The 17,545-nt window shown below is 38.5% G+C and overlaps 1 protein-coding gene across 5 annotated transcripts in view; it reads left to right on the forward strand.

Annotated features, from left to right (window-relative positions):
* Nucleotides 1–17,545, forward strand: part of GANC (glucosidase alpha, neutral C) — a 75,933-nt gene that overhangs the window by 4,122 nt on the left and 54,266 nt on the right. For all 5 annotated transcript variants that reach the window (XM_025473066.3, XM_025473064.2, XM_025473063.3 and 2 more), the window contains exons 4-6: nucleotides 34–142; nucleotides 10,914–11,041; nucleotides 15,800–15,982. In XM_025473066.3, the coding sequence (XP_025328851.1) occupies nucleotides 34–142; nucleotides 10,914–11,041; nucleotides 15,800–15,982 (420 nt within the window). The remainder of the gene's footprint in view (nucleotides 1–33; nucleotides 143–10,913; nucleotides 11,042–15,799; nucleotides 15,983–17,545) is intronic.

A 17,545-nucleotide genomic window follows, 5' to 3' on the forward strand; every position in this document is an offset into this window, starting at 1 on the left:
ATTCTCAATTATTTGTATACTCTATATTTGCAGGCGTCAGAAACATCAGCTCTCCAGGAGATCCACCTATCAGGCATTACTAGACTCAGTCACAACTGGCAAAGACAGCACCAAGTTCCACATCATCAATGAAACAACCAAGGTGAGACAGAAGTATTTTCTACAGAGAATTATTTTTTTATATTAAATTGGGCTCGAATGAAGTAAATTTCTACAAAGGCTAGTTAAAACTATGTATGCTTCAAAAATAAACTTTGTTAGAGAAGTAATGTCATCTTTTTCATATCTACATATTTTTTTAAAAGATTTTATTTATTTATTCAGGAGAGTCACAGAGAGATAGGCAGAGGGGCAGAGGGAGAAGCAGGCTCCATGCAGGGAGCCTGATGCGGGACTCGATCCCAGGACCCCGGGATCACGCCCTGAGCCAAAGGCAGACGCTTTAACCGCTGAGCCACTCAGGTGTCCCCATATCTACATATTTTAAAAGTAATGTGAATACTGACTACAAATTGCCTGTGTATCACTTTCCTAGATGTTTTACAAATGTTATTTCCTTTTAACTAGTCCTCATAATACAGAAAAGCAACTAGAAAGTCACTTGTTCAAAGTTATGCAGCTAGTAGAGTTTTCACCTGCATCTATCAAGCACCCATGTTTTGTTACTATTACACAGTGTACAGTTGAGCATGCAGCCTGAGCAAGGTACAGATTCCGTGGTGTCAAATTTCAAAATATGGGTGGGCCGAGGGAGCAAGGGACTGTATAGTTGAAAACCTAAGTTATAAATGTTCCGTCTCCTGAGCTGCTTCACTATCAGATCGCTCTAGTTATTACATACTATAGGGATTAGAACAGTATGTTAAGTACTTTTTCTCACTTGTCAAGTCCCCATGCTACTTTAGATGGACCAGTCGCAGAGGAGGAAGTACTGTATGGGTTGAGCCAAGAAGTTGTGCACAAGTACTGATGCTCCTAGCCTGACCCTCACTTCTAGATCCTTCCTGTCTTCTTAAAAGCTTCAGATGCTTCTAAGGCTTCTCAAACCAATCTGGTTTAATTGGTAGTTCATGTAACTAAAAGACATACTTACAGCCATGCAGTCTAGGTTTCCTAACAGGTGACTGAGAAGAAATCCCCTTTCACTGCAAAGCTGTGAGAGATCTCCCTTTGGTGACCATAAGTCTCACCCTGTGGTGCTGCACTGAGGAACCTCTTTAGAGAAGACAATAAAAACTGCTCCACATCAGGGGGTTCTCTATAACATTTGTAAGACCTTTAATTTAGCAAAGAATTCTAACTTTATTCCCAGACTGGAGGATCAACTGTACACTGAGGAAGTCTGCCTTCCTTACAAAGTTTTAGAAAATTTAGCTGTTTCATAGATGTGGAATTTTCTTACACACTTTTCTGGCCTGAATTCAAAATAAGGGCTAAAATCATATCAACAGTTCTATGTTCTCTATTCCTATCACCTGTCCCCAACTTCAGGTTACTTTTGGGTGTATTATGGTAGTGGTATACTTAGTTCATGCCTCTTAACTACACAGATGGGATAGTTAACCTTTCTGTGAAACCTGGTCTTGCTTTTGTACCACTTATTTTTTCCCTGAAGGAATTTGCTCCCTTGCTTGGCATTTTTGATACCTTTGAGTTCTCAGCTCATGGTACCCCCACACACAAAGTCATAGGTCCTCTACAACTGGATCCAGGAGGATACTAATCTTTTTTTTTTTGGATAGGTTGAGAGCTATTCATGGGGAAACATGGAGTATCACTAATTTCCTTCCTGGAAATCCACCTGCCATTCGCACATGGCCTGACACCCAGCCAATCCTCTATATTCAGGGTCAGCAGAAACAATTGGCTCCAGGAAATGCAAGGAGTCCACTAGAAACCTTCCTGGAGTCATGGTCATTAAGCCTGCCACCAGAATGTCAGGCACCTTCCTTTCTTTATTGTTTTTTCTATTTTTTCTTTCGTGTGTGTGTATGTATATGTGTATTTGCTCATTTTCCTTCCTGTCTCCAATGTGTCTAAACCCAGAGAGTTGTAGCTATCCCATAGTCGGGGCAAGAATCACTTTCATCCTTGAGGAGCCTCAGTATATTGTCATGAAGACTCATGGTGAAGTAAAGTAAATGAGGCAAAAGCACTCTGTGGGTCAGAATGCAAATGTCTATTCATCTTGATACCAGTGCAGTTAGTGTGGATCCCCACACACTACCTTTTACAAAACTATAGATCAATTCTCTAAGCACATCCTCTTTGGAGCTTGAAAACATGAGAGACATGCTGTTCAGGTCAGGTGCCAGAACTAGAGCCCACTAGATCTAGATGCTTTCCAAAGAAAAGAAGCTACAGTCCAGGAGGACCCACAGGATCTCAGCACAAGACAGCACATGGCTTAGAAGGGAGCTGAGAAGCTCAACAAGCAAGGGCAGGTTATCCAGGATGTCAACAGCGTGGCCCCCAGGACAGAGAACTTTGAGGGCCCCATGGAACAGACTTCATGTTAGGGTATTAGAAATATTGGGGCTGCATAGAGAATCTGCAGGCTCTGCTCTCAGGCAAATGTATAGTGTCAGGGGTTACCCTGAATTTCTGGGCTGAATTCCAATTTAATGTTTTCTTTGTCACTTGGAGTTGAGATGACTAAGAGGGATTTAGGATTTTATGTCCTTTGTCAGTCCGAGAGGGACAATGAAGATCCAGACAGTAATCTCTAAAATTGTCTGAACCTTGGATCCAGCTCATTGTATAGTCAAGCAGCCTCCATTTAAAGGTTGTTTCTGGAACGAAATGGGTGTTTCATGGAGATTTCACTTAGGCTACAGTAGAGATGTGGTCTGGAGGTTTAAAACAAGCTGCACATATCTACTTACTCAGAATGATAGCTTTTTACTTCAGGTTCAGAGAGATAGAGCCCATAGTCTAAGAGGATCATATTCATCTCACAGCTGCAGTTCTCAGATTTCACTGATCCAGCAGATTCTGACAAACCCAGCATTCTTAGTGCCTGCCCCCACATCATTAAAACTCTTACAGCAGTAACTCTGTTGTCAAGATCTGTTAATTTTTAAAATCCTTCTTCCCAATATAAGCAACCAAGAAACAGAAACAAGCTTCATTCAACACTGTCTTAGCTTGGGCTCCCATAACAAATACCATATACTGGGTATCTCAAAGAACAGATATTTATTTGCCATAGTTCTAGAGCCTGGGAAATCCAAAATCAAGGTGTCTTTGGGGACCCTCTTCCTGGCCTATAGACTACCATCTTACTATATTTTCATATATTGGAGGGAGAACTAATTATCTGATTTTTTCTTACAATGGTACTAAAAACATCATAACCCCACCCTCATGACCATATCTAAACCTAATCACTTCCCAAAGTCCCTATCTTCAATACCATCATATTGAGGGTTAGTGCTTCAAAATATGAATTTGGAGATGGAGAGAGACACAGTTCAGTTTGTAGCTAACATAATGTTCCTGGGACACAGTAATGTTACAGAACAAGCTGAAATGTTGCCCTGTGTGTTGTCTCCAGCTCAGGACATCTAGGCTTTGAAGAAAAGCCAGTTAAGGTTAAAATGCATACATTTTCTTCTCATACGGTCCCAGGATAATATCTTGCCTATTCCTGATGAAAAAAATAATCAAGTTAGATATTAAAGAGAATTCCAAAAGAAAAGCTAAAAAGAAAGCTAACAGTAAAATGTTGACTGCTTTTTAGAGCTGTTTTTTCTACTATCAATTTTTTACCTTCAATGAAAATTTGACCTGGATTGAGAAACAGAGATCTAGTCTTGGGATTTCAGAGCAGAGAAATTTATTCTGTCCTCTGAGTTTAGCTAAAAAACAGTGCAAGCAAGTCTCTCTAGAACAGACCTATGTCTTTGATCTACTTTATTTTTATTTGTTTTAATAAATTTATTTTTTATTGGTGTTCAATTTGCCAACATACAGAATAACACCCAGTGCTCATCCCGTCAAGTGCCCCCCTCAGTGCCCGTCGCCCATTCACCCCCACCCCCCCCTCCCCTTCCACCACCCCTAGTTCATTTCCCAGAGTTAGGAGTCTTTATGTTCTGTCTCCCTTTCTGATATTTCCCACACATTTCTTCTCCCTTCCCTTATATTCCCTTTCACTATTTGACCTACTTTAGATTGGCAATTTAGATGCTTTTTCATGACATGGATGACCTCTTAGCAACATATTTACTTTCCTTTGCAGCCTGTTTGCAAGTTTTCACGAGACTGCACTTCTAGCAGCATCTCCAAGGATGTAGGGATATCTCTGAGCACCTCCATGAAGTTACCCCCTTCTCTTTGCATCTAAGACTGATGAAAATGGGATTTTGCCCAACCAGCCACCTCCTCAGCAGATGAGGAAGAACTACCACTTGTTAGCCAGTACTGTTTATGCAGGGGTGGCCATGAACAGGCAGCTAATTTGGGAACTAGCCAAACAATCAGAAGCATACCTGAACAGGCTAACTGTCCTTGGGGAACCAATAGGCTAATGCTCAGCGTGAACTTGCAGATGTTCTCTGTAGAGAATCAGTGCTTGCGATAATAAACTGGCTACAACAGTGAAAGGGGCATTTAGTTCCTTATGGCAATTTGATGAGCTCTTAGTCCTCTGAATCCTGGGAGGTCTTGATCTGCAATTTACTCACACTTGTAGATCTTCTAGATGAACTGTTTTTTAGAGTATAGTGAAGACACCTGGTGCCAGAGGAAAGGCAAGGTCTGTATCCATCAAAAAGTTATAATGTCCATTATAATATATATATTATTATATGTATTATAATCAAGAGTCATAATTTCCATTCCATTCCACTTAAACATGTGTTCTAGGGCTGTTCTCTTAACTCAGTCACAGTCTCTACTAGTTGTGATTCCCAGTTCTTGGTAAATAACAAATTTTGTTTTAATATAATTGTGATCAGTCCACTATTTGAAGACAAAGACAAGGCTGTTTCTACCACCATGATTTTTACAATCTGATATTTTTGCTCATGTGGCCAAAAACAATAACAAAACAAATAACAATAAGGAGACCAGATTTATGATGACAGACTACCAGGTTTTGTTTTTAATAAGTATGAAAGAAATAAGATAGGAAAAGAGAATTAGTACCCTTTCCCAGACCATGAGAAGTGAGCCTTTAAATAAAGTTTTATGAAAAACCAAGTGGAGACTTGTACTAAAATGAACCTCTAAAATGTATTCCTTTCTCTGAAGATTTATCTCATTTTCTCTGTGTAGGTGGACATTTACTGATTTTAAATATTTTTAAGAGAGCAAAATCCGTACTGTGTCATTATTTAAAATGCTCAGTTACAGAGGGGGTGATGCTCAATGAAATGTTACTTGTTTTACATAAATCCATCTTGCTGCAATTTGAATGTAACTGCCACTATGATCTAAGTAAGTATTCACACTAACTCCTAGTTTATACATCTCGTTTCTGTAAGTTAACATATCTTTTCATTGTCATTTCCAATCATCACTAATTGGAGAAAGAGATTCAATCATTTATTTGTCTATTACTTTTTCATAAATGTCCAAACAGGAGAAGAACAGGAACATATAGAAATTCTTAATGTGTTAGAAGAATATAATGTTCATGTCCAGGTGTTTTAACATAAGCAAGGTTTTAGTGGAAGAATTAGGCAATAACCGGCAATTGAGAAATCCGGAGAAGTGGTTTTTAAACTGTCAGCCACAGAGCCCAGGTCTCCATGGACCTGTCTCAGCGCTCAGTTCAGGGAGAGACTCAGAGATAGGGCATCCGAGCCACTCCCACCGGCTTTAACCCAAGTAGCTTTATTTTTGGACTTCTGAAAATCTGTTGCTGTTAAAAAAAATTTTTAAGTCAATTAAAAACAGCATGAGCCAGATCATAGCAGCAAAGCATACTGATGTCTAAGGAGTCTATATGCTTGGAACATGAAAGCTATGTTGATAATGGTAGGAGATATGAATTAATCTGTATATTGACCTTAAAAAAGATTACCTATTGGGAAAAAAATCACTTGTTTAATTGAGTTAAAATGAAAATATAATGGAGCTTTGATTCTGATTTGTGTGTTTGGTTGTAAAAGGTCATTATGGTAAAAGTAAAAGCAAGGTTATTAACTGCCTCTTCATATAATTAGGATTGTTTCCTGAGCTGCAACCTTAAGAACAGAACATACCAGTTTTAGTTTTAAAAAAAATTTTTTTGAAGGGAGCCATTTTACTAAAACTGGGAGGATCCCTGAGTGTAGAAACTAGGTGCAATTTGTTCATCATATGTAGGCAGGCTGTGTGTTCCCTGCTTAGGATGTTCTTGCTCATTTTGTCTGCCAAGAGTCCTGCTAGCCCTTGAATGTCTAGAGACAGCCCAGAGCCCCTCTCCTTATGGTCATTGTTAATAGTCCCTTCTCTTGTTCTCCCACAGCACTTACAGAATACTTTATGTTTCATCTCTAAATTGAGATTTCCCTCTAAGCGTTTAGTAATCTTTCTCACAGCACATCACAATATTAGATGCCAAATAAATGTTAGTTGAATTTGAGAAAGCAATGGAAATATAGGTCTCACTTAGGAGACAATACATAATCTAACAGGATTTCAGCTTTATTTGTATTTGAGCACGTTTTTAAATCTTAGAATTCTGAATGACCTGAAGTAATTAAATTTACAAAAGAACATTAAACATGTAAGGGATGATTACAGTATGATTGGGGTGGGGGATGGTTGATGCTGGCCAAACAGTATAAACTTCCAGCTGTACATAAAATGAGTAAGTTCTGGGGATTCTCCTATACAGCATAGTGATTATAACTAATAATACTTAAAGTTACTAAAAGAGTAGATCTTAAATGCTCTTATCACAAAAAAGGAAATGATAATTAAGTGATATAATGCAGTTGTTGGCTAATGCTATAGTGGTGATCATTTTTGCAATATATAAGTATCAAATCAACCTGAAATTTGTACATTTTAAATTTGTACAATGTTACATGTTAATTATATCTTTTTTATAATAAATTTATTTTTTATTGGTGTTCAGTTTGCCAACATACAGAATAACACCCAGTGCTCATCCCGTCAAGTGCCCCCCTCAGTGCCCGTCACCCATTCACCCCCACCCCCCGCTCTCCTCCCCTCCCACCACCCCTAGTTCGTTTCCCAGAGTTAGGAGTCTTTATATTCTGTCTCCCTTTCTGATATTTCCCACACATTTCTTCTCCCTTCCCTTATATATTCCCTTTCACTATTATTTATATTCCCCAAATGAATGAGAACATACACTGTTTGTCCTTCTCCGATTGACTTACTTCACTCAGCATAATACCCTCCAGTTCCATCCATGTTGAAGCAAATGGTGGGTATTTGTCATTTCTAATGGCTGAGTAATATTCCATTGTATACATAAACCACATCTTCTTTATCCATTCATCTTTCGATGGACACCGAGGCTCCTTCCACAGTTTGGCTATTGTGAACATTGCTGCTAGAAACATCGGGGTGCGGGTGTCCCGGCATTTCATTGCATCTGTATCTTTGGGGTAAATCCCCAACAGTGCAATTGCTGGGTCGTAGGGCAGGTCTATTTTTAACTCTTTGAGGAACCTCCACACAGTTTTCCAGAGTGGCTGCACCAGTTCACATTCCCACCAACAGTGTAAGAGGGTTCCCTTTTCTCCGCATCCTCTCCAACATTTGTTGTTTCCTGCCTTGTTAATTATCCCCATTCTCACTGGTGTGAGGTGTATCTCATTGTGGTTTTGATCTGTATTTCTCTGATGGCAAGTGATGCAGAGCATTTTCTCATGTGCATGTTGGCCATGTCTGTGTCTTCCTCTGTGAGATTTCTGTTCATGTCTTTTGCCCATTTCATGATTGGATTGTTTGTTTCTTTGGTGTTGAGTTTAATAAGTTCCTTATAAAAAAAATAAGTTCTTTATAGATCTTGGAAACTAGCCCTTTACCTGATACGTCATTTGCAAATATCTTCTCCCATTCTGTAGGTTGTCTTTTAGTTTTGTTGACTGTATCCTTTGCTGTGCAAAAGCTTCTTTTTTTTTTAAAATGTGCAAAAGCTTCTTATCTTGATGAAGTCCCAATAGTTCATTTTTGCTTTTGTTTCTTTTGCCTTCATGGATGTATCTTGCAAGAAGTTACTGTGGCTGAGTTCAAAAAGGGTGTTGCCTGTGTTCTCCTCTAGGATTTTGATGGAATCTTGTCTCACATTTAGATCTTTCATCCATTTTGAGTTTATCTTTGTGTATGGTGAAAGTGAGTGGTCTAGTTTCATTCTTCTGCATGTGGATGTCCAATTTTCCCAGCACCATTTATTGAAGAGACTGTCTTTCTTCCAATGGATAGTATCTTAATAAAGCTAGAAAAAGGAACACCTGGGTGGCTCAGTGGTTGAGCATCTGCCTTCAGCTCAGGGTGTGATCCTGCGGTCCTGGGATCAAGTTCTACATCGGGCTCCCTCCGTGGAGCCTGCTTCTCCCTCTGCCTATGTCTCTGCTTCTTTCTATAACCCTACCTTAAGAATTATCTGTAAAAGCAGTCACAGCCACTGTACTTTTTACCTGGTCACTCTTAAGTGTCATGTCACTGCTTAAGTGCCCTGACTACTTTCATATATTTCCAAAAGGCAAAGTTCCAGTAAAATCATTATTTTAAGTGCTGTGATAGTCTCCCTGCTTCCTATCTTACTTACACCACATTGTATCCATTCTACACTATGTTACACAGCCTGCTCAGTTTACCCTTTCATTTAACAGATGTTTTTTTTTTTAAGATTTTATTTATTTATTCATAGAGACAGAGAGAGAGAGAGACAGAGGCAGAGACACAGGTAGAGGGAGAAGCAGGCATCATATAGAGAGCCTGACATGGGACTCGATCCAGGGTCTCCAGGATCACGCCCTGGGCTGCAGGCGGCGCTAAACCGCTGCACCACTGGGGCTGCCCATTTAACAGATGTTAAATGGGATGCCTGCGTGGCTCAGCAGTTGAGCATCTGTCTTTGGCTCTAAGGGCATGATCCAGGGTCTCAGGATGGAGTCCCGCATCAGGCTCCCTGCAGGGAGCCTGTTTTTCCCTCTGCCTATGTCTCTGCCTCTCTATATATATGTCTCTCGTGAATGAATAAATAAAATCTTTAAAAAAAAGATGTTACATAACAATTACATGTACCCAATTGTAACCAGAATTCAGCATCACATGAAGGATTTAATGAAGAATCTGGCAACAACCACTACTATATGGCACAGCATGTTGAAAACTGTCAAAATATTTCTCTGACTAAGCATTTTTTGAGAAAGACTAGCTCTGTGTTGGAATTGCTTGCTATCACTCAGAATTCTAAATAACGTGATTTGGGGAGAAAAGAGGCGCCTCGCCTAACATTGGCAGGTGATACTTCATGCTTTTGGGTCCTTTATTTGGTAGGGAGAGTTGGTAATGTGAATGATAAAGTAAGTGATATTTTTGTAAGATAAGCATGGAGGTTTGGAAGCATGGGCACATTTGACCCCTTTTTAAAACTGCTCATTAGAGTAGATCAAAGGGGAACAATAGATTAGAAAAGCAAATTCTCGGGTGTATCATACCTTAAGAATCAGTAGAGTAATAGAATGTTCTATACGCCAGGTGCCCATTGAAATTTCTAAGGAATTGGAGAAGGCACTGAAAAATGGGCAGGTTCATTAAAACACCCAAAGACTCCAGAATACCTATGAGGAGAAAATTTGTCATACTGAAACTAAGATACTACTTTTAGTATAGTGGACTTTTCCACTATTCTCAAGTAAACTGGATTTTTCTAACTACCTGACAAATGGAAGACAAAAACACTTGAGATCCTAGATACTTTTTATTAAAGATCCACATCTGATTCTAATGTGTATATGAGTTATAATAAAGATGACTGCATATTAAATAATGCATATTTCTCTGACCTAGATGCCTCATTTTGTAACCTATAGCTAACCACTTCTATTCTCTTGAGGTTTGTTTTGTTTTATTTATCAAATTCTATATTCTCTATAATTCTATGTTGTTTCCATGCCCCACTGTAGACAGAATTTTACCTAAGTTCCTCAGCTTCTTAAGAAAGCTGAGAATATCCCAACCTCTTGAGAAAGTTCCCCAGACCTTATTCCCAGGTATACAGGAAATGCCTTGATTTTGGTACAGCGAGCCACAATCATCTATCCTAGGGAACTCCAAAGACCACTATTTTTTTCTCTATTCCTTTCCATTCTATGGCTCATTATCCTTCATCTTTCATTCTGCTGGAATCCAGTTGCCCTAGTTTTAACACCAAACTCTTAAGATATCTGCAGTTTTGTCGTATATACAAGGGGCCATAGGTCCCAGCTTTCCAAAAACAGTTTCAGTTTATGCCCATCCTTCAGTACAATTATTAATAGAAACTTCTTTCATCCTTAAAGGTCCTGGTATAGACAATTATATGTTTGCCTAGCCATAGAATACATAGAAGGTATTTCTTGCTCTACCACAGGTATAGACAAGTAAGTATATACAAAGATTGGGGAGCTTTTTCTTTTTTTTTTGAGATTTTATTTATTCATGAGACACAGGCAGATTTTATTTATTCATGAGACACAGGCAGGCTCCATATAGGAAGCCCGACGTAGCACTTGATCCCAGGACTCCAGGATCACAGCCTGGGCCGAAGGCAGGCGCTAAACCACTGGGCCACCCAGGGATCCCCGATTGGGGAGCTTTTTCCTTCGTGATTCCCATTGTCCTCCAGTTTGTGTGGCCTATAATAATTCAAACATAGTTTCTAATTATTGTAATTTGACTGTAGAACTGACCATCACTGGGTAATAACCTCTTGAAACTAATCTCTTGTCTGTTCCCAGGTTCCTCTACTGGCCGAAGTTTATGGTATAGAGGGAAATATTTTCAGGCTTAAAATAAATGAAGAAACTCCCCTGAAACCCAGGTATGAAGTTCCTGATGTCCTCACAATCAAGCCCAGCACTGTAAGGTAAGCCAGGGAACAAGAGATCTTCTTGCACATGCCCCCAATATGGTCTTTCATTATACTTTGAGTAGCAGATTTTATGTGTGCCTCCTGTTTTTTCTAGTCAAAGCTACCATCATTTGCAGAGTTTGTTTTCAGTTATTTGGGGATATATTTATCCATTTTGTATGTTATCCATTTTGTTTTCTCTTCCTCTACCATCTGATTTATTGGCACTTATAAATGGGGAGAGGCAGAGCTTTTGATTCCTGCTGTCCTTCTCACAAAGAAAAGGATTCATCAACCAGACTTTGGGAATAAATAGAAGCAGAGCTATTTAATTTACTCAGATTAGCAGCAGGACTCCAGAGATCTAATACACTAGCCAAACTCCCATGCTTACCATAATTTATACAGTTAGGCTGACTCACTTTTAATTAAGGGTAGTCTCAGAAGTCTAACATGTAATTTGACTTAGAGTCAGAGATAAATTAATAATCAGTGTCAAGGTGAAAAAAAATCTTTGGGGATTAAAAAGCATTTTTCATATACTTACAGCATCTTCTTTAGTTCTCAGCATATCTTTCAGTGATATTTCAACTTGGTTCTGCCTGTTAATTCTTGTTACTGTTTTATATTATTTCACTAAGGGTAGATAAGATTATGCCAGATGCTTTTATTTTCACTATATCATTATCATAGTTTTATGTAGATAATTTTTCATAAAAATTTAATAGTCAAAAGATTATAAGGAGAAACTATTTCAATTATAGTAGAATCACCATAAATTCAAAATAGGTCTCTATTCATTGAGCTGCTAGTATGCCAAGGACTTAGGAAACAAGAAATAAAAAGAGACTGTTTTCAAGGCTTTGCAGTTTGCATGCACATTTGTGTTTATGCTTGTGTGTGATGGGGGGGAGGGTGTGTACTTGGTCACAATGTATTATTATTTACTATCCTGGAGGATTCAGTTTACTGGTAGATTCTTTAACATTTTTACATCTATGTTCTTAAGTAAAATTCATCTGTACTTTTTCTGTGTTATTTTTACTGTGTTTTAGGGTCAGGGTGATAACTACTTTGTATAGTAAATATGGCATATTCTGCTTCTATTCCAACCTCTTTCTAGAGGGCCTGTGGCTACTGTAGTAACTAGAAAGCTGAAAACTACATTCTTCCATCTCCCATATTCCCATGGCATCTAGTTTCTGGTATAATTCAGGTTCTACCAATCAGGTGCACTTACAGGGATCTTGATTTAAGAACTCAGTTTCCCATTTTGCTAGTGTGGATTTGGCAAGTATAGAATGTCTCTAGAGGCACACTAGTTAGGGAAGTAATTTCCCAATCTCTGGAGCTAACGTGGCATGATCTTGGAGCCCAGCAGTTGCCTTGGTGTCTTCTTTTCCAGCTTCCTGATTCTAGCTGCAATAGAAGTTCCATTGACCATACAGTTATGTAGTGTTGTTCTAGGGGTCATTACTATTACCTCAACACTTCCCATGATGTTGTAAGCTCCCAATTCCCCCATATTAAGTTACTTATTTTCTACTTAAATAGCCAGAGTTTTTTCTTTAATCTACAGTTGACTCTTAGTTGATAGTTTTTAGTATCAGAAGTGAGTATAAGCAACAAACCCTCCAGGATGGGAATATGAGATTGGTTAGATGATTTGGCTGGATTTGAAGGTAGCAAAGACCTGGTTACCATTATAGGATGGGATATTAATGTTAAGGACTGAATTGTGCCCCCCCCCCACCTAAACTCATTTGTTGAAGCCCTAACCTCCTTTTTTTTTTTTTTTTTTTTTTTGGTATAGTTTTTATTGGAGTTCGATTTGCCAACATAGAGTATAACACCTAGTGCTCATAGAGTATAACACCTTGTCAAGTGCCCCCCTCAGTGCCCATCACCCAGTCACCCCATCCCCCCCCACTTCCACTACTACCCCTTGTTTGCTTCTCAGAGTTAGGAGTCCCTAATGTTTTGTTACCCTCTCTGATTTTTCCCACTCATTTTCTCTCCTTTCCCCTTTAATCCCTTTCACTATTTTTTTATATTCCCCAAATGAATGAAAGAAACCATATAATGTTTGTCCTTCTCCGATTGACTTACTTTACTCAGCATAATACCTTCCAGTTCTATCCATGTAGAAGCAGATGGTGGGTATTCATCATTTCTAATGGCTGAATAATATTCCATTGTATATAGACCACATCTTCTTTATCCATTCATCTTTCGATGGACACTGAGGGTCCTTCCACAGTTTGGCTATTGTGGACATTGCTGCTATGAATATTGGGGTGCAGGTGTCTCGGCTTTTCACTGCATCTGTATCTTTGGGGTAAATCCGCAGGAGAAGCCCTAACCTCCTGTACCTCAGAATGTGACTATATTTAGAGGTAGGGCCTTTGAAGAGGTAACTGAGTTAAAATGAGGTCATTAGGGTAGACTCTAATATTATATGACTTGTGTCCTATAAGAAGAGGAGATTAGGACACAACACAGACAGAGGGATGACTGTGTGAGGATGTAACAAGAAGATGGCCATCTGAAAGCCAAGGAGAAAGGTCTCAGAAGAAACCAAACCCACTGACACTTTGATCTGGAACTTCCAGCCTGTAGAATTTTGAGAAAATAAATTTCTGTAGTTTAAGCTGCCCAGGGTGGTATTTGTTGTGGCAGACCTAGCAAACTAATACAACTAGCAGTAAACCACAGCATTCCATGGCAGAGTTATTTAAATTACTAACTGTGGTCAACTAAAATAAAGCACGTATTGAAAGTATGGCCCCTGCAGACCAAGTAGTAGGGGCATAGAATAGCACAATTATCAAAGAACTCAAAACTCTGAAGTGGCCTATTACTAACTTCACTGAAGAACTTAAAGAAAGCAAAGTACAGTATCAGGTTTTGAATTCTTAGTTCAGGCATTCTCAGAAACCAAATACGTTTTTATGACAGTCCTAAAAGTCTCTCACATCTGTTGTAGCTATCCTTATAGCTGAAAATCAGGTACAGAGTTTGAGTCCATGATTTGCTGACTTAGACCATGAGTTTAATTCACAGCCTCATCAGTTCTGAGAATTTAGGGCACTGAGTGGAAAAAGGGAAAATTAAAAAGCAACATTTGGGAAGATTTGAATAACTGAGTACCTAAACCTCAGAATTCCACCGAGCTTCCTATTCCAGCAGAAGCAGCTCCTTTTCCTCTAATAAAGCTGATCCTACCTGACTTGGACACCCTGTGTTGACCTCACCTAAGATATATTTTGCAAGGGGATTCCAGGACTTCTTGTGCCTCAACCTACCATCCTTCATTGCTGCTAAACTCACCATCAGAAACCATCATGACTACAGAGCTAATTACAGTCAAACCTTTATACCTGAAGAATTACAAGATTTTTTTGCTGGCAAAAGTCCTGGGAATATGGATGGAAATTATTTCTGAGAGATTCCTAGACTGAAGGAAGGAACATAATTTTAGGACCACATTAAATTTATTGACATGGGTACATGTACCAGAGAATCTAGATTTGATATGCTAGCTTGGACAGCTGCAAGTGGGTCTAATTATTGCTTGGCTGGTTAATTATAATCTATATTCATCTATGGGATCTGCTGAATGAAGTTGAGATACCAGAAATTCCTTGGCACAGAGTAGAAAGACTTAGGATATCCATAGACTTAGAAAGGTAAAGATATTGACGTGGATATATCATATGCAACAGCTCATCTAGCCCCTAATTTCCCTAATTTTGTTCTCCAAGAGGATCCAAAGGATACTCCCTTCATTGAGAAATATATTGGTGAGGGAACACTTGGAAAGCACTATAGTCAATGAATGTCTTTTGTGAGCTAGAAATAATGGTGGGAAATCATGCTATCAAAATGGGCTCCCTGATTTCAGTGGAGATGATGAGACTCCACGTGGCAGAATGAAAGTAGCAGCATTTAGTTGTTAGAGACAAGGTGAAGATATTTCCATAATGTACAGCAGTGCATGTATGGTACCCAAGATGGTTTAACCCTCAAGTCAGTGAACAATGTATCCAAGGTCCCCTGGACTGGAATAGATGCACTAAAGTCCTACTTGATAGAGCAATCAAAAGAATTCCATTTAGGTTTGATGAACAGTGAGATACAACCTCTCACAAAAATCCAGACAGTTTCTAGAACCCAGGCATCTTTCTTGAAGGGGAAGCCTAGAATCCATGGATAAGGACTTCATAAGGATATAATAACATAAAATATCCCCCCTCACCTTCCCTAAAGAGGCAGGTGACCATTTACCAGGGTGACTATGCACCAGAGAAAGAAATATCTAGACCTCTCAGGGAATGTAAGTGCTGCCTCTGAGCTTACATAATTCCTGGGGATCCAGAATATTCTAACAGTCTACCTGTCAAATCAAGGACTGATGAGAGTCAGGAGAGATTCCATCTCACTGTGGACTCAGTGGATCAAAATCCAACCTATGTTATTTCCTTAGTGTTTGAGTGTACGGTTGGGATGAGAGAAAAAAGCAAAGTGTTCGGTGCAACAAAGTGTTACTAGACTGTCCAGACCAGGGTAATAATGATGCTAGCTAACATTTATTGAGTGCTTATTATGTGCCAGGCACTGCCAAGCACTTTGCATATATGATCTGAGCTGAAATCAAGAGCCAGACACTTAAACTGACTGAGCCATCTAGGCACCCCATTTACACACTAATTTGAATTGCGAATCACATTGAACCATGTAAACCTGTTTTTCTCTTCTTACTTCGTTTTCTAGGCTGATTTCATGTTCAGGGGATGCAGGTAGTCTGGTATTGGCAGATGGAAAAGGAGATCTGAAGTGTCATATCACAGCAAACCCATTCAAGATAGATTTGGTGTCTGAAGAAGAGATTGTGATGAGCATAAACTCCCTGGACCAATTGTACTTTGAGCACCTGCAGATTCCTCTCAAGCAAAGGTATTTTTGCACATTACTTGACATGTAAACGACTTTAGAAAACCAGATTGTGATTACTAATTGCCTAAATAGTTGTTATATCACCATGGAAAATTGGTTCGCCGTATTTGCTGGAATATTGTTATGAGGTCTTTCGAGGTCTTTCATCTTTTCACCTGTGCAAGTAAATGCAAGCTTGATGACAAGAATAATTCCTAGACATTTGCAACTCAATACTCTTAACACATTCTGTGTCTTTAACTGATGGCATTCTCTACTCTCTATACTCTTAAAAAACATTCTGTTGAGACTTGATAAATGTTAACATGAATTGATTTGCCTTCAGAATTTCACTTTATCTCCTTGTAATAACTTGAGTTATCCTACACTTGAATAGTTGTCCAAGAGTTTTCAGAAAACAGTTTCTTATTCAAAGCTGTTTATGTGAGGACGCCTGGGTAGCTCAGCGGTTTTGCACCTGCCTTTGGCCCAGAAAGTGATCCCGCAGTCCTGGGATCGAGTCCCACATTGGAGTCCCCAAAGGGAGCCTGCTTATCTCTCTCTACCTATGTCTCTGCCTCTCTCTCTGTGTCTCTCATGAGTAAATAAATAAAATACTTTTTTAAAAAAACTGTTTATGTGGAGATGAACTGGGAGGTAGTAATAGGGGGAGGTTCTTCTTCCATTTTTACCAATATTGTTTTTAAGTCCTCCAGTCTGTAGTTCTATTTTTATCCTAATAATAAACATCTTAAGTAATCTGTAGAAAGCATTCAACATTCATTATTCCCACATAGTGATTTTCCCATATAATAAGTCAACTTATTTATATTTTATACCTAAAAATTTTCTTATTACAGAGATAATATCTCTGTAATTCATTATAGGAAAAATAGAAAATATTAAAAAGAAAAATTTAAATACCTATAATTCTGCCACTTGTTAGTACTTCATGAATATTCAATTATTTTTTAACTGAAATAACCCAAACAAATAGCATAACAAATACCTGTGTACCCAGTACCCGGGTTATTTATATTTAAGATATTTTTTCTTTTAATAAACTCCCATATTTTTGTTTAAGAGATAATATCTAAATTGGGCCTTAATATTTCTAGTTTTGGATAAGCACATGCTACACAAGGGGATACAGTGAAAAGTCTCCCTTGCCTTTCCATTTGTCCTTGAACTACCCAGTTCCATCCTTGAAAGCAATCATTGTTTCCAGTTTTTTATGTATCCTTCCAGAGACAACTTATGTTTATATAGTAAGATATATATATATGCCTTGTTTTTTTCCTTTTTTGACACATATGATATCACCTTTACACATTATTCTGTACTTTGCTATTTTTCCTTTATCAATGTGATAGTTCCTAATTTCTTTAAAGCAGCTATGTAGTTTCTATTGTATGGTTACACCATGATTCATTTAGTAAATTCTCTCTTGATTGACTTTAAAATTGTTTCTAATCTTGTTTTACAGCTACTTCATGGATAACTTTATGTGTCATTTTGCATACATGCAAGTACATCCATAGACTAGAGTCATAGAAGTACAATTGCTAACCAAATGGTTTGTGA

Source organism: Canis lupus, chromosome 30 (genome assembly GCF_003254725.2).
Source record: "Canis lupus dingo isolate Sandy chromosome 30, ASM325472v2, whole genome shotgun sequence".
NCBI classification, from domain to species: Eukaryota; Metazoa; Chordata; class Mammalia; order Carnivora; family Canidae; genus Canis; species Canis lupus.